Below are 27,778 nucleotides of genomic sequence, written 5' to 3' on the forward strand. Positions count from 1 at the left end.
TAATCAGCAGACTTTTTTTATTTTTTTTAAATAACATCTTTAACCCATTGTGACAAAACCAAGCCAAAGCATGAGACATATTTCATAAAGGCTTATGGACCATGAACGGGTCTGGTCTGTTAGGGTGCGAGGCAGTTACAATTGTTTGCTTGTGTAGATCCCTCTAACTCCGAATCTCCTGTGTAGAAGTGGAAAGATTGAGACGGTAGGCTTCCACTTCTTATGTCTTATTCTTTCATTCCCAAATCCCTCAAGTTTCCCGCACACATGTGCGCTCAGACATATCATTCATACATACCCATATGGTCACACTCAACCCACGCAAGAAAGAATGTAAGTGTTGTCTCAAGTAACAGAGACTGAAAATCACTGTTCCTTAAAGGAGATAGAAGGTTGTTTCTCTCTCAGATAAAAGTCTAAATGTGGGCAGGTTGAGTTCTGCTGCACAATGCAGAGCTGCCATCTTGTTACCCCGCCTTGTGTGGCCTCCACTCCCAAGGGCCTTACTCCAGACACCTTATCTGAGGCCAGACAGCAGAAGGCGTAAAGGCAGAAAGATGAGGAAAGGACCAGCGCGGAGCATCTGTCCTTTAAGGAGTTTTCCCAGAGCTCCCATACAGCTCCTCTACTTTGGCCTGAACCTAATGACATGGCCATACTCAGCCATGATGGAAGCTCAGAAATGTCACTTTTATTTTATATTTAAGTTGATTTGGGGGGGGAGGGGAGGCAGAGAGAGAGAGAGAGAGAAATACCAATTTGCTATTCCCCTTTTTAATGCACTCATTGGTTGATTCTTGTATGTGCCCTGCCTGACCAGGCATTGAACCCTCAAACTTGGCATACTGGGACATCGCTCTAACAAACCGCACCAACCAAGCAGGACAAAATGTCGCTTTTATTTTTATTTTCATAGTGTTTTCCCAAATGACATATTTATGTGTTATTACTGAGAAGACAGAAGAGAATGAACATCGGCAGACAACTGGCAAGCTGCCATGGGGTTCCTCCCTCCCCTCCCTGCCTTGATGGAATGGGTGGGATCTCGTTCTCGGAGGTTTCAGGGAAGATTTCTTTCCTTCTTATACCACCTTACACTACCTTTCTCTCTACCTCTTAACCCACAAGGAACCTTATTCTTATGTACGCAAACACATTTCTGCTCAAAGGAGAAGCGAGGGGAGCAATTAGTGAAGAGCAACCAACTGTCACTATTTAAACTCCTGAGGAGTTCCCTCTCATTTGCAGTTCCAATTTTCATGGTTTCTATCCGAGGGCAGCTACAGTCCAAAAATATTAAAATAAACAATTCATAAGTTTAAATTGTACAGCCCTGGCTGGTTGGCTCAGTGGTAGAGCATTAGCCAGCATGCAGACATCCCAGTTTCAATTCCCAGTCAGGGCACACAGAAGAAGCAATATGCTTCTCCACTCTTTTCCCTGTCCATTCTCTCTCTCTCTCTCTCTCTCTCTCTCTCTCTCTCTCTCTCTCTCTTTCCTTCCCTCCCATAGCCATGGCTCAATTGATTCGAGTACATCACCTGGGCACTGAGGATGGCATCATGAAGCCTATACCTCAGCTGCTAAAAATAGCTTGGTTGCAAGCATTGGCCCCAGACAGGGGTTGCCCGGAAGATCCCAGTCAGGGTGCATACAGGAGCCTGTCTCTCTGTCTCCCCTCCTCTCACTTGGAAAAGAAGGGGAAAATAATTGTATGCCCTTCTGAGTAGTGTGATGAAATCCCACACTGCCCAGGACATGATTCATCCCTTTGTCCATCATGACCATGCTGTCGTGATAACCACCCTTTAGTCACTCAGTAGCCGTGTGGATTATTAGATCAACTGTCTCGACATCACAGTGTTCGTCACCCTTATTGCACTTTATAATGGCCCAAAAGCACAAGAGTAGAGATATTGGCAATTCAGATATGCCAAAGAGAAGCGTAAAGAGCTTCCTTTTAGTGAAAAGGCAAGTGTAGGAAAAAAACATAGCATATATGGGGTTCAGTGCTATCTTCATTTCCAGGCACCCACTGGGGGGTCTTGGAACATAATTCCAAAGATAAGTAGGAACTACAGTACTACAAACTGGAGTAAGAGAATCTGAGCCAAATTCTAATCCCCTGCTTGTATGTTTGCTATCTAAATTGAGAACACAGTCAGTTTTAATTGAACACAAAATCTCCTGTTTGATCCTAAGCAGCAGAATAGGGTTTGCATTTGCTAGTAAGTGGATTTCGGATTTCTTCCCACAAGAAGCTCAACCTGAGTGATAGTTACAGTATTATCTCATTCAAACAAAGGTCTGGAACACATATTCTCTGGCAAGATGCTAATCGCTGAGAGCATCAGAATCAGTCATTTAAATACAAACTTAAGCAGCAGACATAGCCTTAGTTATCTAGGTATTTCTTCTCACACTTCACAAAGCACCAGAGGTATCTTTGAAATCTCTAGTTTCTAAGAAGGGAGCAAAGCACACAGAGCTGACACGCCCCCCCCCCACCACACACACCCCCATTCCACCTGTATTTCATGTACGGAGCTGCTAGATGAGGCACTGTTTTAAAGAAGATTGTGAGTATTTGACCTCACTGTGCCTCGCCCGAACTCTATTCCTTGTGGGCATGGTAGGCTGGCAGTCCCCAGGCCTTTCGGGAGCCAATGAAGAAGTGTGTAAAAACGGGAGGAACATATGGCGACTCTTCTGCTGACTTGTCATCATGACATATTTTTGCAAAACTTATTTAACTTATTTAGAAACATCACAACAATGCTTGCAAAATAGATCCTCAGTATGTCTTGATTAGTGAGATTATATTAGCAAGTATGTTCATCCCCCCGGCAGTCACAACCTCTCTGTATGATTAAAATTATTTCTTTTTTTAAAGTGATATAAATTTTGCTTTCTAATTCTTAAGACTTTTTTATTGTATGACTAGATTTATTGCCTGAAAAAAAAAACTATAAATATTTCTATGTAGGTCAACATAGACAGAGGAAATGATGACCAATTGACGAGACACGGTCAGTTTGCATATTGCAGCATCACCACAACTTTATTATTATCAGAATCCTCTCAGCTGTCCACTTCATCTGTCAAATATTCCACGGAGACCAAAAAAAAAAAAAAAAAAGCAAAAGCACTTGTAATCTTCTTGTTAATAACAAACGTCCAATCGTTTCTTTCTGGTAGGTCAGCTACTTAAGTAAAAGTCACGCCTCTAAAGACATAGTTATGAGATCCATTCTAAATAAAATACTCTAAGAATTTATTTCTCTCAGCATCTGTTTCTTCATTTTCCAGCTCATATTTCTTCATGGCAACAAAATATCGAATAAAAGTTTCCCCTAGAGCCTGTCTCAGACATTGATCTTCCTCCAGCGCCACAAGGGCATCTTCCAGTTTCAAAGGGATCTCAGAAGGTTTTGATAGATAAAGCTCTGTGCTGTCATCTGGACCTGCCAGGGCACCACCGCCACTTTGAAGTCCATCCAAACCTGCTGCAATAGTGGCGGCCAGCACCAGGTAAGGATTTGCAGTTGCTGAGCCCAGTTTATTTTCTATCCGGGTGCCTTTCTCTCCATGACACTTGATATTGAAAGCACAGCTGTTATCATTATAGCCCCACGTGGTAGGCACACTCTCCTTCTGGTCTTTACACTCCTTGGAATAACGTTTTCGGCAGCTCACAGCAGGAGCCATCAGGCAGCTGAGAGCAGCAGAGTGCTTCAAGAGCCCGGCCAGCCATTTTTTCCCAGTGATCGTGAGCTGCTCGGTGCCGGAACTGCTGCCGAACAGATTTTCCTTCCCTCCCACATCCCAGAGACTATGACACAAAATCCCTGAATTGCAGAATCCAGTCTCAATGAAAAAGCTGGTGATGTAATTATATTTCCGGGCCACCTCTTTGACACCTGTTCTGAGAGTAAATGCATTATCAGCCGAACTGATGCCAAATTCAGGCAGAAAACAGATCTCCATCTGACCAGGTCTGGTAGAGGAGGAAAAGCTCTCGACACCGGCTCCAGTGTGATACAAACCATCAACGAGTTCCTGGATGAAGGGCTGGTCGTGATTATTTAGCAATGTGGAAGCCGGAAAAGATATGGTCTTTGAATCTATCATTTCAGGCACACCAAAAATGCAAAAATCGTAGATGAAAGCAGAGAGCAGGGAAAAGCCAGCATCCTGAAGCTGGCTCAGTTGGCTCTTGGCGATGTACCTTGGGGAAGTCAATAGAGGCTCACCGGTCACAGTGAAGGTGTCACATATCACTCTCGCTGTCCTCTCAGCCCATGGCAGAACTCTAAAGGTTGACAGCTCTGGCATGAGGACTATATCACTGTTAAAACACGTTGCTCTGATGTGATCCACTTCCTTATCCTTTGGATTTGGCATCAATTCAAGATAACCTCGGGGCATGAAAACACCATGGGTCACTTTTTCCTAGAGAAGTTAAAGAATAGAGCAATTAGGTTTCAAAACTTGAAAATAAACAGAGGGGATGGGGCCTGCTAATGAGAGGGGAAAAAATGTATTTAACATCTATTAGTTAACAGCAACTTAATTTTCAATATTTTGAAGTAAAGCCTAAAGGTACTTTCATAAACAACTCAATATTTTTAGCCGTATAGGCTTTATATGCTCTTGAATCTGAAAATAGTAGTCATAAATAAAAAGTATAATGACAAAGAAAATGTCTTTATGAAAAATGACAAAGGTAGTGTTATGGAATTATTTGAGTGATTGTAACCAAAAGTACTTTTCAAAGTACTTTTTACTTTGTGGCATAGTTCCTAAAAGATTAGATAAGGCTTTCTTTTGCCTTATTCTATTGTAATCCCCATAGTTAACTGACTCTCAAAAGTCTAGACCAGTGGTAGTCAACCTGGTCCCTACCACCCACTAGTGGGCGTTCCAGCTTTCATGGTGGACGGTAGCGGAGCAACCAAAGTATAAATAAAAAGATAGATTTAACTGTAGTAAGTTGTTTTGTAAAGATTTATTCTGCCAAACTTAGTGAAAATCCTACATAAAGTACTTGGTAAGTAATTATTATTATATGCTTTAACTTGCTGTAATTCTGCTTTATAAATTTTATAAAGTAAAGTTACTTCTCTATTTTATAAATCACCATTACTGTGGAACCCATGGGTGGTTAGAAAATTTTACTACTAACAGAGATACAAAAGTGGGTGGTAGGTATAAAAAGGTTGACTACTCCTGGTCTAGAGTAGAGAATTTTCAGTCCATCTCAGATAGCTGACAATAGTCAGTCCCGCGACACACAGAACAGTCGTCTTAGCATCGGAGTAGCCAGATCTGCAGACAGCTGCAGTCCTCTCTTCACCCCCTTTTACAACCCACTTAAGAATGAGCTACCTATCAGTCTCACAGAACCCCACACACCTTTATCTCCACAGCTATCATTTCCAAAATGTTGTAGCCTTTAAGTCAGCACGAACTGAGGGGTCATCACATCTGACTTCTAATCCTAGCTTTTTTATTGACTCTTTGTGTGAAGTTAGGTAAGCCGCTGGACAAACAAAAGACTAGGTGATTGCTAAGGTACTTTCTAACCATAAGCCTCTTGGGTTCAATGGATTTGGTAATTAATTTAACTTTTGCTATGCGCCAAACAAAAGAAGAGTGATGAGGTTATAAAGTGAAACAGACACAAAAAACAATTTCTAGAAATGTGTAATAGGAATATCAACAAGGCTTCATGTGTTGAAGGTTACATTAATGGATAAAAAAAAAGTAAACTATAAAGTTTGGTCCCCATGATATTAGTGAGTACTGTGAGGTTAATAAAACATACTGACATTCTGCAAGCCAGATCTTTTCTTTTATTAATATTATCTCCAAATCCTAAGAGCACAGCCACCAAAGAGGTGCTGGTGCAAACAGGCGAAATCTACTAGTCCATTCTTCTGCCTTTGACTGTGAGCTACGGCCTCCTTCACTTTCCACCATCTCTACACATATTTTCATATGCCATTTGACTTGGCTGGTCCAAATCTGCTTTAACCAGTAATAAAGTTGAGTGAGGTGAGCACTATCGACTGTTTTATTTTTCAGCTAACTCATGGACTTGTATACATAAACTTTACACACGCACATTGTGGGATTTTAGAGTACTTTAGTATGAAATCCTTCATTTCAAACTTTCACTGTAGGAAATAATGTTATTTCCCCAACTTGTCAATTTTTTAGTTTGAAAATCTGTGTGGTAGTTCTGAATCTAAAATGAGGGGTAATGTATTTTATTCATGAGACTTCCAAGAGTTCTTGCGATTTAAATCTGTGTTTGCATTCACTTGGTTGTAAAAATAGAGAACAGCTTGTTACCATTTCACTCTTTATGAATTTAAATAATAGTAGAAAGTCACACTTTACAGTTCAGGTTATTTAATCTGTGTTTTTCTGAGCACTTTTCTAACTGTCATTTTCTTTCTTTTTTTTAAAACATTCTGATTGCAAACTACTCTTTATTAGTAATGGAAAACATATAAATATAAATATATGTAAATTAGATCTTATTTGTGACAATTATCTTAAGTTATGTTTATTAATATAAACACTGTGATACAGATCACCAAGAACTCAATAAAAATTTGTACTGAATAACTCAAATCTTTATAATAACTGAAATTTGAGCCATAGAAAAGGTCACCTTTTGAAATAACCAAAGACTTACTTATGAGTTCCACAGCAATATATCATGTTTTGATTAGATCAAAGATAGAAAGAACTTATATTATCTGCATATAATTTAAATAAAAACCAATGCTTTGAGAGAACAGACAAATAAGTTGGTTGTGAGGTTGAAATGAACTGTTTGCAAGTCACTGAGCACAGCGCCAGGCACAGGGGTGAGTTCTTGCAGAAAAGTGGATGCCATGGTTATTAGAGGTCCCCCATTTGGACTTTTCCAACTTTGTAAGTTTTTTTTCCTCCAGTTTTAGTAGATGGCTTGTTTTTTAAAACGCAATATCTCAATTTTACGAGAAAGAACACTTAGCTCAGATTAACAATAAAAGGAAATATAAGAGTGCAGCTGGAGGCAGAAGGTGCAGTAAAAAGAGCCGTGGAAATGGAAATAAGGAATCACTGACAGCGTCCCAGTTCGACCACTAACTGCCTGTACTGTTTTTAAAAAGCTTTCCTTACCTTTCCTGGGCTTTATTCTCCTCATCTATAGAAATGAAGACAATGGATTAAATTATCTGTTGTATCCTTTCATGGTCAAACAAATAATTTTCAAATTGATGCTCTATTTTCCACAGTAGAAAAAAAGTTTTTAAATTACTTTATAAAGATTAAAATAACTTTTCTTTAAACCATTGGCAAATTCAAATTCAAATCACTGACTCCACTTTTTATGTAATGAATTTCCTATACAGAATCCATCTATATATATTTATATATATATATATATATATATATATATATATATAGAGAGAGAGAGAGAGAGAGAGAGAGAGAGAGAGAGAAAGGGTGGAGGAGCAGGAAGCATCAACTCCCATATGTGCCTTGACCAGGCAAGCCCAGGGTTTTGAACCAGCGAACTCAGCATTTTAGGTCTATGCTTTATCCACTGCACCACCACAGGTCAGGCTCAAAATGAATGATTTAATCTTAGATTACAAATATACATGATGCAAATAAATACTCATTCTTATTTATACCTTCACAAGTTCCAAAATAAATTTAAATTGTTTTGTTAAAAAAATATAGATACAAGATAATTATTAAATAAGAATAAAATAATAACTAGGTAATGAAAGGGGTAATGAATGTATTAAAAAACTAGGGCTAAGAATAAACAGTAATTGAGATGAAGCATAATGAGTTACGGTATATTAAAATTTTCATAATAAACAAACTTTTCCCCTATCTAAACTTGAGAAAAATAAAAAGTGTTCTTATATGTGGTACAATGAACAAAATAATGAAAAATATTTTCAATAGCATTTTAAAAAATAGAATTGCAGACATTTTCTCTGTATATCAATTATATTAATCTTCAACAAATGTAGGGAGCATATTAAATCACATTTTCATAAAAGAGTTCCATTAAGGAACTGGAGAAAGGTTATAAATATATAGTTTTAGATTCCATTAGTGGAATAAATTATTAGAATTTGACAAAAATCTGAATAGCAAACAGTTTAATATTGAGTCTCTGGCAAGAGCCTGAAGTGCCAGTTATGTTTTCTTATTGATTCAAAGAAATTCATATGAATTAGATTCTGGGCCTATCCACAGTAAATTTCAAATTTTATTATCTAAATTAACCAACATGTGTTCTTGCCAGAGGACACAATATCTGCAGGCTGATCTGAAGAATTTCTTAAGAAACAAATTTGAATCTGTTGGCATTTTTTTAAAGTGTTTTGAAGATGCCCAGGGTTTTTTTAAAGCAAATGAAAAAAATTACAATTTGATATTAAAGTGATAACAATAAAATATTTTTTTAAAAAAAAGGTAGAAGATGCTTAACTTTTGTATATAATACTGACTTATGTCTCTTCCTAAGAAATGATGTTTCAATAGCACAATAAATCTGTCATTAAAATAAACACATGGTATAAACTGAAAAGAAATCTTTAAATCTCAGAACATATCAAAGATACAATGTTTCTTGATGTCACTATTTTTGAGAACTTAATATTCACTAAATCATCCAATAATAGAGTTTGAGATACGAACAGACCAACATTTGAATTTTTAAGATTCAAGCTGCAACTCGCTCCATATTTTTGTTCGAGATCTGAGCGAAATTCCAAGATACAAGTCGTGATTCGGGAAGCTGCCGCTAGTTGGTGCATTGGCGCACAGGTCCAGTATAGGCAGTTTGATATACGAGTTGACTGACTTACGAGCTCAGTTACAGAACAAATTAAATTCTTATCTGAAGGTACCACTGTATTTTATTCTCAGAATTAGAAGCTAAAAGGGATATGCTTTAATAAAATATTTTGAATACTTTAATAAAATATTGCTATTTTAAAGAGAAAATTCTTTCTATTCAATTATTTTTTTTTTTTCCTTTTATATTTGCTCTTGGGTCTTCTGTTGCAATTTTCTCATGTCAAACAAAATATAATATTCATAATTGCAGTAAGAGAGAAAAGATAATTCTGTAGAAGAAAATTATTCAAGGCAGAAGGACTAAAATTATCAGTCTTAATTAGTTTTATATTTCTATTGGGTAAAGAAATGGCTGTTTGGAAGCTGGAAGTATATGTTGAGCTCCTTGGGCAGCAATAATGTGTTTGGAGAGGGACAAGGGAAGAAACAAAATAAATTATTGATTTTCAGCTAAACTTGCTGTAAAGATTACAGTAAAATAAGAGCAAAAAACTGAAACTAAACCATCTTCTTATACCATACACAAATATAAACTCAAAATGGATTAAAGACTTAAATATTAGACTTGAAACCGTAAAATCCTAGAAGAAATAATAAGCAGTAAAATCTCAGACATTTCTCAAGAATTTTTTTTTTCTGGTCTATCTCCTCAGGCAAGGAAAACAAAAGACAAAATAAATGAGACTACATCAAACTAAGAAGTTTTTGCACAGCGAAGGAAACCATCAAAAATGAAAAGACTACCCACTGAATCAAAGAACATATATGCCAATACATCTGATAAGGAGGCAATATCCAAAATATATGAAGAATTTACACAACTCAAAAAACAAAAACAAAAAAATCAAACAATCTAATTTAAAAAAATGAGCAAAGGACCTGAATAGACATATCTCCAAAGAGGACATACAGCTGGCCAATAGACATAAAAAGATGCTTAACATCACTAATCACCAGAGGAAAGCAAATTAAAATCACAGTGAGATATCACCTCACACTTGTCAGAATGGCTATCATTCTGTGTCTGTGTCAGCAAAGGTGTGGAGAAAAGGAAACCCGTGTGCACTGTTGGTGAGAATGCAGATTAGTGCAGCGACTGCGGAAAGCAGTATGAAGTTACTGCAAAAACGTAAAAATGAAACTGCCTTATGACTCAGTGATTCCACTTCTGGAAATTTACCCAACAAAACCCAAAACACTAGTTCAAAAGAGTTAATGCACCCCTATGTTCACTGCATTGTTATTTACAATAGCCAACATTTGGAAGCAGCCCAAGTGTCCACCAGTAGATAGATGAGCAGACGGATAAAACAGCTGTGGCACATTCACACAAAGAAACACTACTCAGCCATAAAAAAGAATCTTACCCTTTTGTAATGGATAGAACTGAAGAGTATTAGCTAAGTGAAATAAGCCTATCAGAGAAAAACAAGTACCATATGATTTCACTCATATGTAGAATCTAATGATCAAAATGACTAACAAGCAAAATAGAGACAGACTCATAGATAGAGAGCAGGCTATTGGGGTGGGGGGTGGGGGTGCAGGTTGGGTGAAGGGAGTGGAAGGAGTGAACAAAAAAGGACCAAAAAATGAGAGAAAGAACTCACAGACAACAGTGCGGTGATTGCGGGGGTTGCTGGGGTTGGAAGGGGATAAATGGTGATGGACAAAGAGTATGCAATACAGAGTACAGAGATGTGTGCTAGAATCGTGCACCTGAAACCTGTATAATTTTGTTAACCAGTGTTATCCCAATAAATTCAATTTAAAAAAAAGTAATAGGATCATCTGATTGCTAATGGTCATAATATTACATTCAGTCGTAACTCTACTTGCAAAACTCACTTGGAAGAATTGTGCAGGTATACTCTTAGACCTGGACACTCCATGGAGATCTGTTGCTTCAAATCGCACGAACTGAAGGTGATTTTTGGCCATCTCTTGTTTAATGTGCTTCATTCTAGAGGAGAGTTGAGGTACCGTCGGAATTTGTGCGCTGTCTCTGGCGTTATCTGTGAAGCAAAGAATGGTGCTAAAGCATTAGATCATGGTGAAATGAGAAGCAGAAGGGGACTGGAGAGAAATGAATTATTCATCTTGATGTATTAACAAAAGCATCATATATTTATGTCATTGGTTTAGAGTTAAAGATCTTACCTTTCTTATTCTGTCTTTACCATATTCCCAAGAACATTATCTCTAAAAAGTTTCAGAGATTGTTTATCACTTGGGACTACGTGAAAAGTTAACATTATTTGCATAAGTTTATAGCAACACCATATGTAAATGCTTACTGAAATACCTTTACTTATGGAAATTAAAATATATTTGCATAATTAGACAGCTTTGGCACCACGTAAATCTGTATATAGATGACTACCACTAAAAACACTTTGAGCTTCTTGAACTAACTGGTAATACCTAAATTAAAAGTACTGTACCTGTATGACTTTATATTTTGTTCTGTTTGCCAAAAGGGCTTTTAATCTCTAAACTGTCCTCTGAATCTAAGGCATCTGCATCTTTCTGTCAAATTTAAAACTGTATAAAACTTGCATAAATAAGCAAACATGAGTAGTTTTCAAAAATGAGAGTGTAGGAGATGAAAAAGCTACACTAAGTACTCAATTTTAAAATTAGAAACCTAGAGCAATAAGAAAACAAAAGTTGAAAGGGCTATAGAAGTCCCCATACATCAATAATTACTCTAAAATTAGGAGTAATAAAAAAAATCTTTTCAAGACTTTTAAGGTAGTCTTCAAATTCTAAAACTTTAGAATTAGAAGAGAACTGGGAGGTAAAGCACCTAACCCAATCAACTCATTAGCGCGAGTCCCAGAGAGGTACGATGAAGTTTCCTAAATCACACTCTCAGCTCATTGCCAAAGTTAAAACTAGAATCTGAAACTTTGATTTCCAGTGGGTGGCTCATCATCATGAAATGACTGAATATATCTAAAGCATATAGAAGGGCCCGGCACATAGTACAGGCAGTCCCCGGATTATAAAGGAGATAGGTTGTATGGGTTTGAAAATGTTTAAGTATTCATACGCACAGAAAGGTAAAACTAAATACCATATTAAGACAAACAGCTGTCTAAGGTGCATTTAATAGGTAAATTATCTGTTCCAACTCACATACAAATTCAACTTAAGAGCAAACCTACAGAACCTATCTTGTTCGTAACCCAGGGGCTGCCTGTCCCCACCACAAAAGTTAGCTACTGTCTGAACCTTTAGGGGAGGCAGCAGACTGTAGGGATTCTGCACAAATATTGGCGCCCATCCACCTTCCTCCAAACCCTGCCTTTGACCCAGAAACTCTCTTATTCTCTCTGTGCCTCAGGGTTTTCGTGGATACTGCCGTATTTTTCGCTCCATAACACACACCTGACCATAAGATGCACCTAGGGTTTAAGGAGGAAAATAAGAAAAAAATATTCTGAACCAAATGATGTGTTAAAATATTTAATAAAATATACCACAATAATATTTCAACAATGTAAACTCAACAGCAGTATTAACAACCATTAGCACTGTTTTTAACAAATGAGAAGAGACTTTAATGTTCAAATTCTCCTAGTTGTTCCAGAACCCACAGCAGCTAATAAAATGAACATTTGCTCCATAGGATGCACGGGCATTTCCACCTCCACTTCGGGGAAAAAAAGTGTGTCTTATGGAGCGAAAAATATGGTATATATCTATAGGCTTGTTATGACAATTAACCAAGGCATTTAACAGTTTCTGGGAGACAAAAACACCATATAAGTGCTTCTTAAATTCATGAAGTGAGCACAGTTACTCTAAGTCTAGTAATGATACTATGATCATACCTGAATTGTGTACCCATCAATCTGTCACATCACTGACATTGAGCAACTATAATTTTAAAGTGATACCTGAGTATCCATTTTTGAGATGTAATTAGGCTTTAAAAATAAGCATAAAGATTGACAGTCTAAAAACATAGATTAAATAGATTTTAAGTACATGAAGCATGAGGGAAACAAGTTACTGATGCCATCTATGCAAATATAGTAGAGATAATGTCCTGTCCCTGATACATTAGGCTACTCTGAGACTCCTGAGGGTTTATAACTACCTTCCATTTAACACAAACAATTAAGCTGTAGCAATTACAGTATTTCATGCTAAATTAGCAGCTGCTGTGCTCCCAAATGATTCTGAAGTATTGGGTATCCTACCCAAGTTAAATAATTCTCCTTAAAGAAAATAAAATTTGTAGGCATTTTAAATAATGCAAATTTTCAGATAATCAGTATTCTAAACATCATAAGAAATGATATAAAATATAAATATTTAAGCTACAAAAAAAAATCAGACTGCATCTCCTAATAAAGGAGTAAGGGCATTTTATCGGCTCACCAGTAATATGATCACAGATAATCCTATCAGTTCTTTGTCTTATCTGTATTTTTTAAAGTTTCTACAATAAATATGCATTATTTTAAAATAAGAAAAACGTTGATCTACTCAAGATAATTTTTTTTAACTTACCACTACTATTTATATTGGACATAGTTTAGGAAGCAGCAGAAAAATCCCTGCCCTAATAATGCTTTATAATATTGAATAATGTATAGACAATAAATATGCCATTGAGTACAAAGCTGAGATTGTTACCATGGTGAAAAGTGCTGAAAAAAATGAATAAAACATAATCACCTGGAATATTCATTTGTGAGATTTGATCACAATGTGGACAGGTCCAACTACTGATTCCGTTTAAGATTACCAAGTTGCACTATGGCTAGACTGAGCATATGCATTAGTTTGCTAAGGCTGCCGTAACATACCACGGACCAGGAAGCTTTAACAGAAATTTATTTTCTTCCAGGAAGAAGGAAGTAGAGAGGGACAAATATACAGTGAAGGAAAATGATTTGACTTTGGGTGATGGGCACACAACGCAATCTACAGTCCAAATGCTATAGAAATGTTTACCTGGAACCTATATACTCTGATTGATAGATGTCACCTCACTTTCTAAATTAAGAAAATAATAATATGCTAAGGTTACCATCTTGAAAAAAAAAAAAAAAAGGAGAAGTGAAGTCATGTGTTGCCATAAGATGACCAGTCCTATGCTTATTAGTATCTCCCTGGCAGTCATTGTAAACTGAGGGATATGGAGACTTCAGATCCTGTCCTGCTTGAATTCCTGAGATGCTCTTGGGCATATGGCCTTTATTTTACAGGAGAAGGAACTGACAGGCTTGAAGTAAATTGACCAAGGACAGAAATATGTTTGGGGCTATCTTGCAAAATGTACTTCTCTGAGACCCTGTAGATTCATATTTCCCAGCTGTATTTCCCTATAACCCAAGAGATGAACTATGAGACCACTTCAATTGGCCATTAATAAAATGACAAATCGACTCTAAAAAAAATTTTTTTTAGTTCAAAAAAAGAAATTTATTTTCTTGTCATTTTAGAGGGTAAAGGTCCAAATCAAGATGTCAGGAGGGTCAGTTTTTCTTGAGAGCCTCTCTCCTTGATTAACACATGTCTGTCTTCTTTACATGGTCTTTCCTTTATGTGTGTGTGTGTCCTAATCTCTTCTTCTTATAAGAACACTAGTCATATTGGACTTAGAGACCACCCTAACAACTCATTCAACAGCAGTTACCTCTTTTAAAATCCCATCTTTAAATACAGTCACATTATGAGTTGCTAGGGGTTTAGGCATCAACATATAACTTTTGGGAGAGACACGGACTACCATAACAATAAATCATCTTGTTCTCGTTCCCTTCAGAGTCCTCATCGCCGCCCGCCATATTGTATAAGCACAGGTTACTGTCTGTCTTTCCCCACCTGCATGTCAGCTCCGAGGGAGCAGGGGCTGAGCTCCACTCGCTGCCGATCCCTACTACCTGGGGCAGTGCAGGCATCTCATAGGCACTCAAGGGTTTTCATAAGTGGGTGTGTGAGTCAATTCATTAACTAATTAATATGTGACATGTGATTTGACCTTGTCTAATTAACAAACAAAAATTGACATCAGATTTTGACATCTAAGTATCAATTCTTCACTTAACAGTTCAATTCTTTCACCAAATATGAGCATCTTATCCAATCCAATTTCATTTTCCAGGCAGTAACTAATCTTGCTGCATCATTGTCTGAATTTATTTTCTTCAAATAAATCATCCTTTTTAGTTACAATTAAACCTTTTGGTCAGCCTTTCCCAGATGCCCATGATGAATAGCAGGCAGATAATTGCCAGTTCAGGGTCTCATTTGTTTTCGTTACAGTGTGGTTTCTGGGAGGTGTTCTCCTTTTCCATCCCCTCAAAGGACTAATAAATTAAATTAATGTGCTTTTATAGAGGAAGTTTTACTGCTGAGTGTTTGGGGGCTCGTGGAGGGGTGTCAGAAAATATGTACAAAAAAACAAAAATTCTCCAAGCTCTATAGCAACTAGAAGGGGAAATGTTGCTTGTGTTCAGTGACAATGAGGGCACAGTTCAGTTGTAGAGAGCAAGCCACGGTCACTAATAAAAGGCAGATTAATTAGGCATTCTGGCTTTCCAAAATATCAATTCAAAAAGGGAAAAGTGCATCTGAGAGTACGGCCTGTAGTCACTGAGCTTATGAAATGCTAGGGAAAGTCTGCCAAGTTCCTCTCCCCATGGCCTGCTCGTCTTCATCCACACTGCGCTCAGGAGAGCACGCGCCAGTGCAAATGTACTCCCCCCCGCCCCCCACGCCACCACCGCCCAACCACTGTGTTAGCCCGGAAGTCTTAGAAAGCCCATGTGGCGGAATAACCTAGTGCAAAGCAGGGACAGAACAATAAAATGTGGAAATGTGGGTGGAAGGGAGAAGCTTTCCTTTTTTTTTGGGGGGGGGGGGTAATATATATACATATTATATATGATAGAGCTTGATAATATATAACCCACTTTATAATATATATAAATAACCCACTTTATAATATATCATATAAAAAATTTTTTTAATTCAGAGTAATTATCACAGAGAAGAAAATATTATGTTGAAATTCCTTGCACTATTTTGGGGGTTGATTTTTTTTCTTTTGTGTGTGTGTGTGTGTGTGTGTGTGTGTGTGACAGAGACAGAGAGACAGAGAGAAGGAAAGGTAGGTACAGACAGAGGGAACGAGATAAGAAGCATCAATTCTTCCTTGCAGCACCTTAGTTGTTTATTGATTGCTTTCTCATATGTGCCTGGACTGCTACAGCAGAACGAGTAACCCCTTGCTCAAGCCAGTGACCTTTGGGCTTAAGCCAGCAACCTTGGGCTTCAAGCCAATGACTTTTAGGCTTAAACCAGCCACCTGTGGTCATATCTATGACCCCGCACTCAAGCCAGCGACCCCGTGTTCAAGCTGGTGAGCCCATGCTCAAGCCAGCAACCTCCAGGTTTTGAACCTGAGTCCCAGTCTGACCCTCTATCCATTGCACCACCACCTGGTTAGGCTGGGGTTGATTTTTATATTTATTTTTAATTTATGTATTTAAAATACAAGTGAAGGTGGTTTGTTTAGGATTATAAACTTTTTAGTACTTAGGGCCTTAAAAATACTTAATCTAACCCAGGGCCAGAGAGAGAGCTTCTGAGTGAAGTAAGTTGAGTCCATAATGGTACCCAAGCTCGTAGTTGATTTGCAAAGATAGCTCATGACACAAGTTTTTTACTTGAGACTAAGAAATGGTAAATTTCATCTCTCTTTTTTGGCTGAAGGTACAAACAGTGGAAGAGCCAATATGGCCAGCAGATGTTTTCTTATTAGCCTTCCTTATCTTTGAAAGAGTTTTTGAATGAGTTAAGACACTTAAACATCAGAAAATTTCATATGAAAATCTTGAGCTCAAACTTCGCTTGAAAAAGCTAGAATTGAAACATCAGGTGGGTATTTCTGTATAGCAGCCTTTGGCTGCAGCTCTGAGGTAGCCTGGAATGGGGCATGCATCCTCTAATTCATGAGCTGGCAAACATTTTTGTAAAGGGCCAAATAGCAAATATTTGCAGCTCTTCAGGCCATATGGTCTCTGTTGCAACTATTCCACTATGCCATTGTAGCATAAAAGCAGTTGTAGACAATACACAAATATTGTTTACAAAACCCAACCCATAAGCTGAATTTGTCCTTGGGCTAGGGATTGTCGACCTCTTCTCTAGTTTCTCACAGCCAGCACCACTCCCTACTTTCTTAGACTGGTCCACCACACTCATTTGTATTATTTGCCTGGGCCCTATGGCATTTGTGTTAATAACCCCTGATGCTTAGGGGTTGCCAGTGCTTATGCTCTTTATAAAGAAATTCATGAAACCAAAAGCACAGAGAAATGCAGAGATGAGAGATGGTATAATAGGCAGAATGGCCTCCCAAAGATTTTCACACTCTAGGCCCTGGAACCTGTAGATTGTGTCAAACTTCAGGGCAAAAAGGGACTTTACAGATGTTGCTAGGTTATATACAAACCTTAAAACAGGAATATTGTTATGGATTATCAGGTGGGCCCTTAAAGGCATAGAGCTGTCTTCCACTATAGGTAGAAAAAAAGTGTGGAAGAAGGGGAATTCAGAGAGATTCTAAACATGACAAGAATTTGAGGCATTGGTGCTCTGAGATATAGAACCAGAGAGAGTATTCTCGGAGGTAAGGGTCACGCCAGTTGACAGCCAGTGAGGAACTAGGAACCTCAGTCCAATAACTTTAAGGAGTTGGATTCTCTCAACAATCTGAATGAACTGAAAGTGGATAGTTCCCTGGAGTCTCCAGATGAGGACCCAAAGGTACAACACTCTGATTTTGACTTTGTGAAACCTCAGAAAGAGAAACCAGCTGAGCCAACCCAGATTTCTGCCATACAGAAGTATGAAATAATGAACTGCGTTCCTTCAAGATGCTAAGTTTGCGGTAATTTGTTAAGAGTCCTGATAGTGTTCATTCCCAGGCTCTGCTTCTTCCTTAAGCCTCATGTGTAGTAAAAAATTTCACCTTGCTCAAGGAGAGCACTGGCCTTTACCCTTGGTCCCTGGGAGGTCATCTCTAAGCTCTTGGAATTTCCTGCCTGACAAGAGTATCTTTGTTTACCTGGGGCTTCTGGCCACACTAGAAAGTCTACCAGTGTCATCTATTAGTAAGTCATGTGGTATCAACTTGATCCCCAGAAGGTCTGGAGACTGAAATCAGTCACATGGCCAGTTGTCTGTGGACCCTCAATGAAAATTCAGGACCCCAAGACTCAGGTGAGCTACCCTGGTTACACTACTCTGTGCATATTATCACACATTATTGCCAAGAGAATAATGTTGCTCGTGACTCCCCGGAGAGAAGGCAAGTGGAAATGCCCTGATTAAAACCTTCCTGGACTGCCCCCGCCCCCAGGAATCACTTCCCTTGGCTGATTTTAATCTGAAAATTTTTCATTATAATCAACCACAATTTTGAATATAATCACTTTCAGTGAGTTCTGTGAGTCCTTATAGTGAATTATCAAAACTGAGATTAATCTGGGGAACTCCCGTGCAGGTCATTAGTGTCAGAAGTAAGCATTGCCTCGGGTCACTCTCCCTCTAACGACGTGCTCTGCTATATCTTTGACTTTCCAAACCTTGTTTGTTCAACCTTTTCATTATGGATTTTCTCATGGGGAAAAAATACCTCTTTCTAACTAGTTTCTCAGAGATTTTTTTATCAATACGCTCAAAGTGCAGAATAGCCACATCACTATTAATAAGCCAGAAATTTAGAATAATAGAATTTCACCTTTAGACAATACTTGAGAGAGCATCCATTAACAACTTCTCCATTTTCCAAATGAGCATCCTGGTGGGTAAAGAAAACTGGAAAGCCCTTTATAAAGGATAGCTATAAAAATTCTTTCAAGTGCTCTGACTCTCAGGCCAGCATTCCTCAACCAACATCACATTATCTCTAATTCAAATACAAATTTGGGATTAGTGGCTAGAACCACGTATCAGCTTGTCCTAGAGTCCTTACCAGTATAGCTGGAGTCTGGGTTAAATTCACCACCAGGAGCACTGGCTGATGTTTCAAGGGGCGAAGGTTTTAACACTGTTGTCTTATCCTGGAAGTCCTTGTCATCTTGTGGCGAATGAGATTCAGCAGAGCCTGGTCCCACAACCAGTTTGCTCATATCCCCCAATTTGTGGCTCACCATTTGTTTTTTTATCTTTTCTGTAGAAAAAAACAAAAATGTTAAGGCTTGTTGACATTATTTTCAAGTGTCATTCAATACAATACGGAAAGAAATGCTTGAGAAAATAATTTATTCCTAGGCAGTAACATACCAATAAGAGACAGAGGGTGTGGTACCCCCAGTTGTAGGACATCAAAGATGCATTGTCTTCTAGAGAATTTAAAAGCAATAAAAAAAAGTTCATAAAAATACTGACTGCTCTTTTTTGTTGTCATGCACTGGCCACTTCTACTGACCTGCCTTGAGAAACACTACTGCCCCTAGAATTGAGTCTGTTGTCCAATTAAATCCTCGTTTCTGCACTGTTTCAGATCCACGAGAGTCTGGCTGGCATTTCAACACGCGGCTGGAACACTTGCTCCACGTCTTTCCTGTGGTCCCCCAAATCCACAGTAGTGATCTTTATACTCATTTTCAGAACAGATACATGCTTCCCTTCTTACCTATGCACTTCTTCTGTTATATTGTCTCTTTTTTTCATATTCTACCCCCTTTACATTCTGAATTTTGGTTGACTGTTTTCATATATTTACATTGTAAGCCTATATTTGCCATCCTTTATGTTGCCTATGTAGAATCAAATTTATATTTCTTTGTTTTTTGCTGCTTCCATAGAAGAAAAGCAAATTTATTATCAAAGGATGGACCAAGTAGAGATTGTTATTGAAGACATATTCTTGAGAGATAATAGTAGCAAAAGGCCTTGGCCGGTTGGCTCAGTGGTAGAGCATTGGCCTGGCATGCGGAAGTCCCAGGTTCGATTCCCGGCCAGGGCACACAGGAGAAGCACCCATCTTCTTCTCCACCCTTCCCCCTCTTCTTCCTCTCTGTCTCTCTCTTCCCCTCCCGTAGCCAAGGCGCCATTGGAGCAAAGATGGCCCGGGCGCTGAGGATGGCTCCATGGCCTCTGCCTCAGGCGCTAGAATGGCTCTGATTGCAGCAGAGCGATGCCCCAGATGGGCAGAGCATCGCCCCCTGGTGGGCATGCCAGGTGGATCCCGGTCGGGCGCATGCGGGAGTCTGTCTGACTGCCTCCCCGTTTCCAGCTTCAGAAAAATTAAAAAAAAAATTTTAAATTAAAAAAAGAGTCTCACACTCTACCAGCTAAGCTTGCCAAACAGTTGTACAACATACCTTTTGAGTTGGATATATCCATTTCTCCTATTTCCGTGGAAGAAATATGTAATTTAGTGACTTTCTTTCTTGTCCTTAATTTACTCGTTCTGCTGCCCTCGGTCTCATTACCGTCATCTCTTGCATCCTGTAAGAGTTAATAAACAAAACCTCAAATAACCTCAGGTCATGCACACAACTAAATTTGGTTGGCAAGAAAGTATGGTGATTGAACAGCTAAAATTTAAAATGAGGTAGGAGACTTTTATAACGAGTAAATTTTGTCATTCCCATATCCACTTGAATAATTCAGACTTACAAAGCTCAATATTCTGTTGACAGGCTAGATATTCTGTGTCGCCTTTCACATGTGATACAGATAGTCTCAAGAAATGAATTAAGATTTTGTCCATTTAGTCAAGATTTCTATCCTTATTTTATACTCTGTGGTAGTTTATATTATTTATTGCTAAATAATTTAACCAAATGCATTTCAACGGCAAAGTCTTCTTTTTATGATTTCTTTTTTGGGATTGCTAATGTCTGACCAGAGGACCTGAGAATTAGATTCTTGACTCTCTTTTTCCTTACCTCAAACTTACTGCATCAATATTTACTTGAGAAAAGCACTTCCTAAAATGCTATTTGTGACTCTGTCTTACATGTGTAAAACAAATGTCATACTCAAACTGTTTTACAGTGCAAGATATGTAAGGAACAACCATTTTAAACAAAATAACCAAACTTTCTCCACTCTAGTCACAATCGCTGACAGCTCTCTTGACAGAATTGCCAAGGGCTATGTATCTCCAGCAGGGAGCTGGGCACTGAGGCGGGGCTGGGGGTGAGGAACCCCAGGGATTTGGCCAGAGCAGTGCTCAGAACCACCCCTGACTTCCCAGGACACAAAAGCCAACACTAAAAATTTTTTTTTTTTTTAATTTTTATAAAACTGACACTGGCATTTTTAATGTTTTTTAACAGACTTCTCATTGTGGTTTGAGGGGAAAGGAAAGTGGCAGCATCAGGGTCAGAAACTATATTCTAAAATGTTTTGAGCTATTATTGTCTTTTCGAAGAGCAGACCCTGAGAAGTTCCGTATCTGGGAGCAAGTTATATAAATACCTGACCGGAGCGTTTTCTCGGGGCACAGTGGTACCCATTTGTCAATAAACACCGATTCAACTTCTGAAGACTGAAAGAGGAAAAACGTTTCATTTTTTGTTATTTTAAAGTTTCACTTCTTAGAATACTGTGATCTTCTTCACTCAGGATAATTTTATACTTGGATCATATGATACTTATTGTGAGATGGTTTTTTTTTAGTAGTTTATGATTTTACTTAAATATTTGTGTAAATTTCCCCAGTACACTTCTGTTAGAATTTTGATAGTAATATATTAGCCTATTATACATATTTACCATTTCTAAAATGGCATTGCTAGAAATGCACATTTGGTAAATATTTTTATAAATGTATTTTTTTAAGAAATCTTGTTTGGAAAATAAAGTATTTGGCGAGGTATATAAATATCAAATAAAACTGATCAGACTAACATTTGTTCTAGTTTGGCCCTTTGGAAAAATTATATTTTGCCTGACCTGTGGTGGTGCATTGGATAAAGCGTCAACCTGAAACACTGAGGTCGCCAGTTTGAAACCCTAGTCAAGGCACATATGGGAGTTAATGCTTCCTGCTCCTCCCCTTTTTTCTCTCTCTCTCTTGCTCTCACCTCTCTCTATAAAAATGAATAAATAAAATTTAAAAAAATAAATGCTGAACAGTTTTATATAAAAAGCAGCAGGAAATCCAAATTTTTATTTCTTTTTAACTTTACATTTTATTTTTATTTATTTATTTTTGTATTTTTCTGAAGTTGGAAATGGGGAGGCAGTCAGACAGACTCCCACATGCGCCCAACCAGGATCCACCTGGCATGCCCACCAGGGGGCGATGCTCTGCCCATCTGGGGTGTCGCTCTGTTGCATCCAGAGCCATTCTAGCGCCTGGGGCAGAGGCTAAGGAGCCATCCCCAGCGCCCGGGGCCATCTTTGCTCCAATGGAGCCTTGGCTGCAGGAGGGGAAGAAAGAAACAGAAAGGAAGGAGAGGGGGAGGGGTGGAGAAGCAGATGGGCGCTTCTCCTGTGTGCCCTGGCCGGGAATCGAACCCTGGACTCCTGCACGCCAGGCCGACGCTCTACCACTGAGCCAACCGGCCAGGGCCTTAACTTTACATTTTAATTTAGCGTTCAGTAGCATCTCTGTCCTTTGAGGTGAAACTAAGCACAGAAGGAAAACACAGATCAATTTCTTGAAAGTTACACAGAATCAGAATTTACATAATACAATGAGCTAAAAATGGCTTGGGCTATTTGGAAAAATGTCATGCTTCTCATCCTCAAGCACGTTTGTGGAGGGGTTGATAGCTAAATGTCAGGCATCCCCGATAGTTTCCAGTTGTACCACCTGAGATGCTCACCACTTATACAGTACGATAACCTAGATCCAAGTTGGCAGATTGGGAGGAACCCCATTCTACCTATATATCCACATCAACCCAAGACTTAATGGGAAACTATTATTTTAAAGATCCTCTGTGCAAAGGAAGCTTCACGGGGTAAAAGATGTGGCTGCCCTGCATGTAAAGAGCCCGAGATCTCACCTCCATCCCAGCAAGACCACAAAATACACAACAGTAGCACCAAGCCCAGAGCAAATCTCCCCTCCGGGGATAAGGCAGTGAAAAATCTGCCACAGAACATTCTGTATGAGGAAATGTGCCTAACTGGTAGTTTCAGAGGAGGGGGAAAATGATATTCCAAAGGTATAGCGTGTGTTATTTTTAGAAGATGAAGCTAAATAACAAAGGAAGGTAAAATAATAGAAGAAGAAAAAGGTTTGGCCAATTCCCTAAGCTGGTGTTAGTACTGGTCTTATTTAGCCTTTTCATAAGTGAACTAAAAAAGAAATCTTCATATTTTCCAGAGAAATTCATATTTTGCACCTGAAAATACGCTTATCTTTGTAAAGAATATCAAAGTAATTTTTGGAAGCTTTGTGGATGGGCAGAAAAGCAACAAATATGCTTCTAAAGTAAGAAAGATTTGCAGAAATTTTTTTCTTTTTTAATTTTTATTGAATTTACTGGTCTGACATTGGTTAAAACAGTATAAAAATTTTAAATACACATATAGTAAATAATATATATTTATTAGAATGGGTTCTTGTAATATGGTGTGAAATGAGATCCAAAAATATTGTAACACTGTCAGTGGAGATATGAACTAATGGACTGCTGCAGATAAAACAGACTGGGCCTCATTAAAAATATTTTGCCCTGGCTGGTTGGCTCAGCGGTAGAGCGTCGGCCTAGCGTGCGGAGGACCCGGGTTCGATTCCCGGCCAGGGCACACAGGAGAAGCGCCCATTTGCTTCTCCACCCCTCCGCCGCGCTTTCCTCTCTGTCTCTCTCTTCCCCTCCCGCAGCCAAGGCTCCATTGGAGCAAAGATGGCCAGGCGCTGGGGATGGCTCCGTGGCCGCTGCCTCAGGCGCTAGAGTAGCTCTGGTCGCAACATGGCGACGCCCCGGAGGGGCAGAGCATCGCCCCCTGGTGGGCAGAGCGTCGCCCCATAGTGGGCGTGCCGGGTGGGTCCCGGTCGGGCGCATGCGGGAGTCTGTCTGACTGTCTCTCCCTGTTTCCAGCTTCAGAAAAATGAAAAAAAAAAATAATAATAATAATAATAATAATATTTTGAATATGATGGGAGAGGGCATTGTATCTTTTTTTTTTCTTTTTTCTTAGCAAGAGAGACAGAGAGCAGGACAGATAGGAACAGAAAGGAAGGGAGACAGATGAAAAATATCAATTCTTCATTGCAACACATTAGTTGTTCACTGATTACTTTCTCATATGTGTCTTGATGTGGGGGTGCTCCAGTTGAGCCAGTGACCCCTTGCTCAAGCCAGGGAATTATATCTATTAAAAATATAATATGCCTCAGAACTAGAATAAGAAATAGAGTTCTAGTCACTATACATTAAGAAAGCTTTAATGGGCTATAAATTGCTAGACATGTATTTATTTATATAAATGCATACCACATATAATTATTATCAATATATCAAAAGCTAAATAAAGTTCTACTGTGCAAAGAAAAAACTACAAAACTCTTTAAGGCTGTAAAAATGAAAACTTAGCGAAGATATTACTGGTTAGCCTGCAATATTACACAGACATTCTGGTTTCAGTGAGTGGGCTCTTAACCATAACGTGTGAAACACAAACCTATTTCTAACATCAAAAGAGGTACTTGAACTAGAAAAAAGTAGGTTCGAGGTAAATAACAATTAATATAAAATGAACTTAAAATCTTGAAATCTGAAAATAAAACTTTGAATTCTAAGAGACAAAACACATTTAAAATATAAAAATAGAATCAGGAAATATTTATAGAGTTGCACAGAGAATAGAGTAAGGAAAACAGGATACATCAGGGAAGGTACCTCTCTATCCTTGAGTTCTGCCTTCGGAAGCTCAGCCAGAGCCTCCCACAGAGCTGCATCAGTGCCCTGACACACAGACAGACACAGGCTGCAGAGCGGGATGGACCTCTGGTTTCATCCCAGGTGATATCCATTACTCCTGCATTGTGGAAGCATAGGCTCTCTGTGTCTGCCTGTGCGGGTGTTTTCTGGATTAGTCATAAGCAACTACAGGGCAGAGAACAGACCTTACCCAACTTGCCTGGCATATAACCCAGCTCAGTGCCACACACGAGGTTTTTGATAAATAGATTTTCATTATTATGATATGTTGTCATTTCCCTCAATTTCACAACCTCATACACTCATAAAGTCTACTTTTGTAAATAAGAATGAGATTTTGATCTATTTTCTGTTCACCACTAAGAAGAATTCAGCTGGATGCATGACATTGCTTTGAATAGGGAATCTCAGGAAAATATTCTTTAGGGAAATACCAAATCTAAGATTAATAACTGCTGCCTTTCTTGGAGGTTGTGCTGAATAATTTGTTCTGCTTGGGGAAGTGATCATCCTAGTGGATTTTCTTCACACACACAGGCTGCCCTTCTGAATGCATTGAGCCTTTGTTTAGCTGCTGTGTTTTTGCAGTTAACCGCATGCTGCTGCTGTTCACGTTAGCAGAGTATCTGGTATAGAACACAATCTTTGTCCTTTTCCAGACATTAGTTAACTAGAAAAGGAATGTATTTTTTCTTCCTGAGACTATGACTCTACTGGAGAGAGAACAAAGGAGGTTATTCAGTGGAGAGTTGGGTCAAGTGGACACCAAGGTTCACCTTTATTACATCTATTAAATATAATGTTCCATCTCAGTTATTAAGGAACTTTTTCCCAAAAGAAAGAGTATGTCTCTTTCTGTGAAAATTCTGTACTTTAAAATCATATTATTGATTTTCCTTTTCTCCTCAGAGTAATGAAATCGGTCTAGACTGGTCTGAAGACAGCGTGCCTCTTAAGAGTTTTCACAAAAGCTGAGTCATCTGGAATCCTTGGCTAAAATTGTGAGAGGTCGGGGAGAAAACACAGTTCTACCACAAGCTCAGGAGTAGCAAATCCTACTCCAATATAATTAGAAATCAAAATTTCAAAAAGCTTATGATGAGCATACTAATTGGTTTCTTTCTGTAAGCCATCATTTGCAGCTACAGATTTACTTTCAGATAAACTGGTTGTGTTACACAAACACGTCCATCATGGGATGTCTCTGACAATGATAGGTCACAGGTGCCCTCCAGTGAGTCCCCTCTTCACGTAACATTACCCATTTTCCTCATTTATCTCTAGCCAAGAACACACTGCTTATACCTGGTATACATAGCAGTGACCTCATTGTTTCTCAGATGTTCATCTGTCTTTGCCACTAAAAGAAGAAGGAGTAAGGATCGGGTCTGTTTTCTATATGACACTACTCCAAACACGATGCATTGGTCTACCACTGTGCCTTGCACATAGTAGGTGTGCTTCCTGCATTATATCTTCTTAACTTCATCTAAAGAACACTCACACCCTCTGAGACTTCAGCACAGCATGCTTCCCAGTCTACATTTCAGCTATTCAGAATAATCTGTCAGAAAAACCACGGTAGAACTTAGGTACATACATATTAGAACTTGGGTACATACATATTAAAAACTAATGAGAAATGCTACATGTTGACAACTGAGTACTTTAATATATTCTAGAGCAGATGAGTGGCTGTCACTTTAAAACACTGAACATTTCAAATATAATTTGAAATTGGATTTTGAAAGGGACCAAAGTTTTGTCACCCTGAAGCTGCCATTTCGAGATATTGATTTTAAGCTGTTTGTTAAGAAAAAAAAAAAAAAAAAAAGACTCAGAAAGAACTTTGACCCTTCCCCTCTCCCTGCCCAAGAGAGTCAGACAGAGAAATCTGCTTCGGGAAGGGAATCTTAGGGTGTGCTTCTTAGCCTGATTTGAGTTAAGTATGACACACAGGAGGTTCTTCAGGCAGAGGCCTGTTAGGTAGGTCCCCGCTCCATCCGGTTGTTTCTGAGCTGCCAGCAAAACCTGCCTGCCCTGTGTGTCCCGGCGTATTCTCACTCCCCTCATCTGGTGCCCCTTCGCCCCACTTTCTCTCCTTTGTCCAAAATGTCACATAGGCCCCATTTTGCATCACTGTTTGGGAATTTTCATGCTTATGTGAATTCCTCATGTGCATGCATTAAAATCTGATATCATCCTGTTAATTTATCTGTTAATTTTATTATTAGCCCAGCTAGAAGAACTTACAAGGTAGGAGGAAAAGTATTCATTTTCTTTTTGCCCCCCTCCTTCTCAACTTGAATCATTTAACCTCCAAGCATTTTTATTAGAATGAGACAAGCATTTTGACAAAAATGATTGTGCTGTCAGTAACAATCAAGATAGGCATAAAAATTTTATAGCACCCTTATGCTTCTGAAACTTAGTGCCTAATGAAGTTATTCTAAATGATTATTAAAACTAAGTGAACTTTCTTAATACAAATGCTGAGGTCAGCTTTTTATCCTATTTTATAAACTCAACATGCCGTAGAGAAGAGGGTTTCTACACCAACTTCTCTAAAGCAGACATAAAACAAGTATAACCATGCTGCTCTTTTACATCCTTTTTCATACTGGTACTCAGATAGCTGATATACAATAATAGAAAGTTTGCTGTCAGGCTTTTGGTAAATAACACTTTAATTATTAACATCATACCTTCTGCAGAAGGTCCCCTTCATTATTCATCTCAAAGTTTTTTATTTAAGTCGCCCTTGGAAACCACAATGTCCCCAACCAAAGCATTCAACGTGTATTTATATGTATACCTGAAACCAACATTGCAGATGATGAATTCCATGGAGGCTCTTTCCAGAGGGGTCTGGCAGCTAATAAAAGATAAACACCAGACTCTGATGCGTCATGCCCAAGGCACACTCTGCTGGAAAAGCACTAGAACAATCAAATGACAAATGCTCATTTGTGCCTCACTCCCTACAAACAAAAGCATACAAAGCATAAAAC

General features: G+C 38.6%; 1 protein-coding gene across 2 annotated transcripts; it reads right to left on the reverse strand.

The window, feature by feature from the left end:
• LGSN (lengsin, lens protein with glutamine synthetase domain) lies at positions 1-27,559 on the reverse strand. Of its 2 annotated transcripts, XM_066253027.1 has the most exons (6): positions 27,473-27,559; positions 21,346-21,415; positions 20,241-20,367; positions 18,887-19,084; positions 10,732-10,898; positions 1-4,452 (listed from the first exon to the last, which is right to left on the reverse strand). In XM_066253027.1, the coding sequence occupies exons 1-6, from the start codon at positions 27,493-27,495 to the stop codon at positions 3,253-3,255; spliced, it is 1,785 nt and encodes a 594-aa protein (XP_066109124.1). In that variant the 5' UTR covers positions 27,496-27,559; the 3' UTR covers positions 1-3,252. The 2 variants fall into 2 exon arrangements, with proteins under 2 accessions (XP_066109124.1, XP_066109131.1); XM_066253034.1 differs by lacking the exon at positions 21,346-21,415.
• Between the last annotated feature and the right edge of the window lie 219 nt (positions 27,560-27,778).

Source organism: Saccopteryx bilineata, chromosome 1 (assembly GCF_036850765.1).
Source record: "Saccopteryx bilineata isolate mSacBil1 chromosome 1, mSacBil1_pri_phased_curated, whole genome shotgun sequence".
Taxonomy (NCBI): domain Eukaryota; kingdom Metazoa; phylum Chordata; class Mammalia; order Chiroptera; family Emballonuridae; genus Saccopteryx; species Saccopteryx bilineata.

Bases quoted from the DNA above. Each gene is read 5' to 3' on its own strand.
- LGSN (XM_066253027.1), bottom strand. From the start codon at position 27,495: ATGAAGGGGACCTTCTGCAGAAG. The intron at 21,416-27,472 runs GTATGATGTTAA...TTCCTCTTTCAG, and splicing joins AAGGGGACCTTCTGCAGAAG to TCTTCAGAAGTTGAATCGGT. The intron at 20,368-21,345 runs GTATTTATATAA...TAACTCTTACAG, and splicing joins CGAGAAAACGCTCCGGTCAG to GATGCAAGAGATGACGGTAA.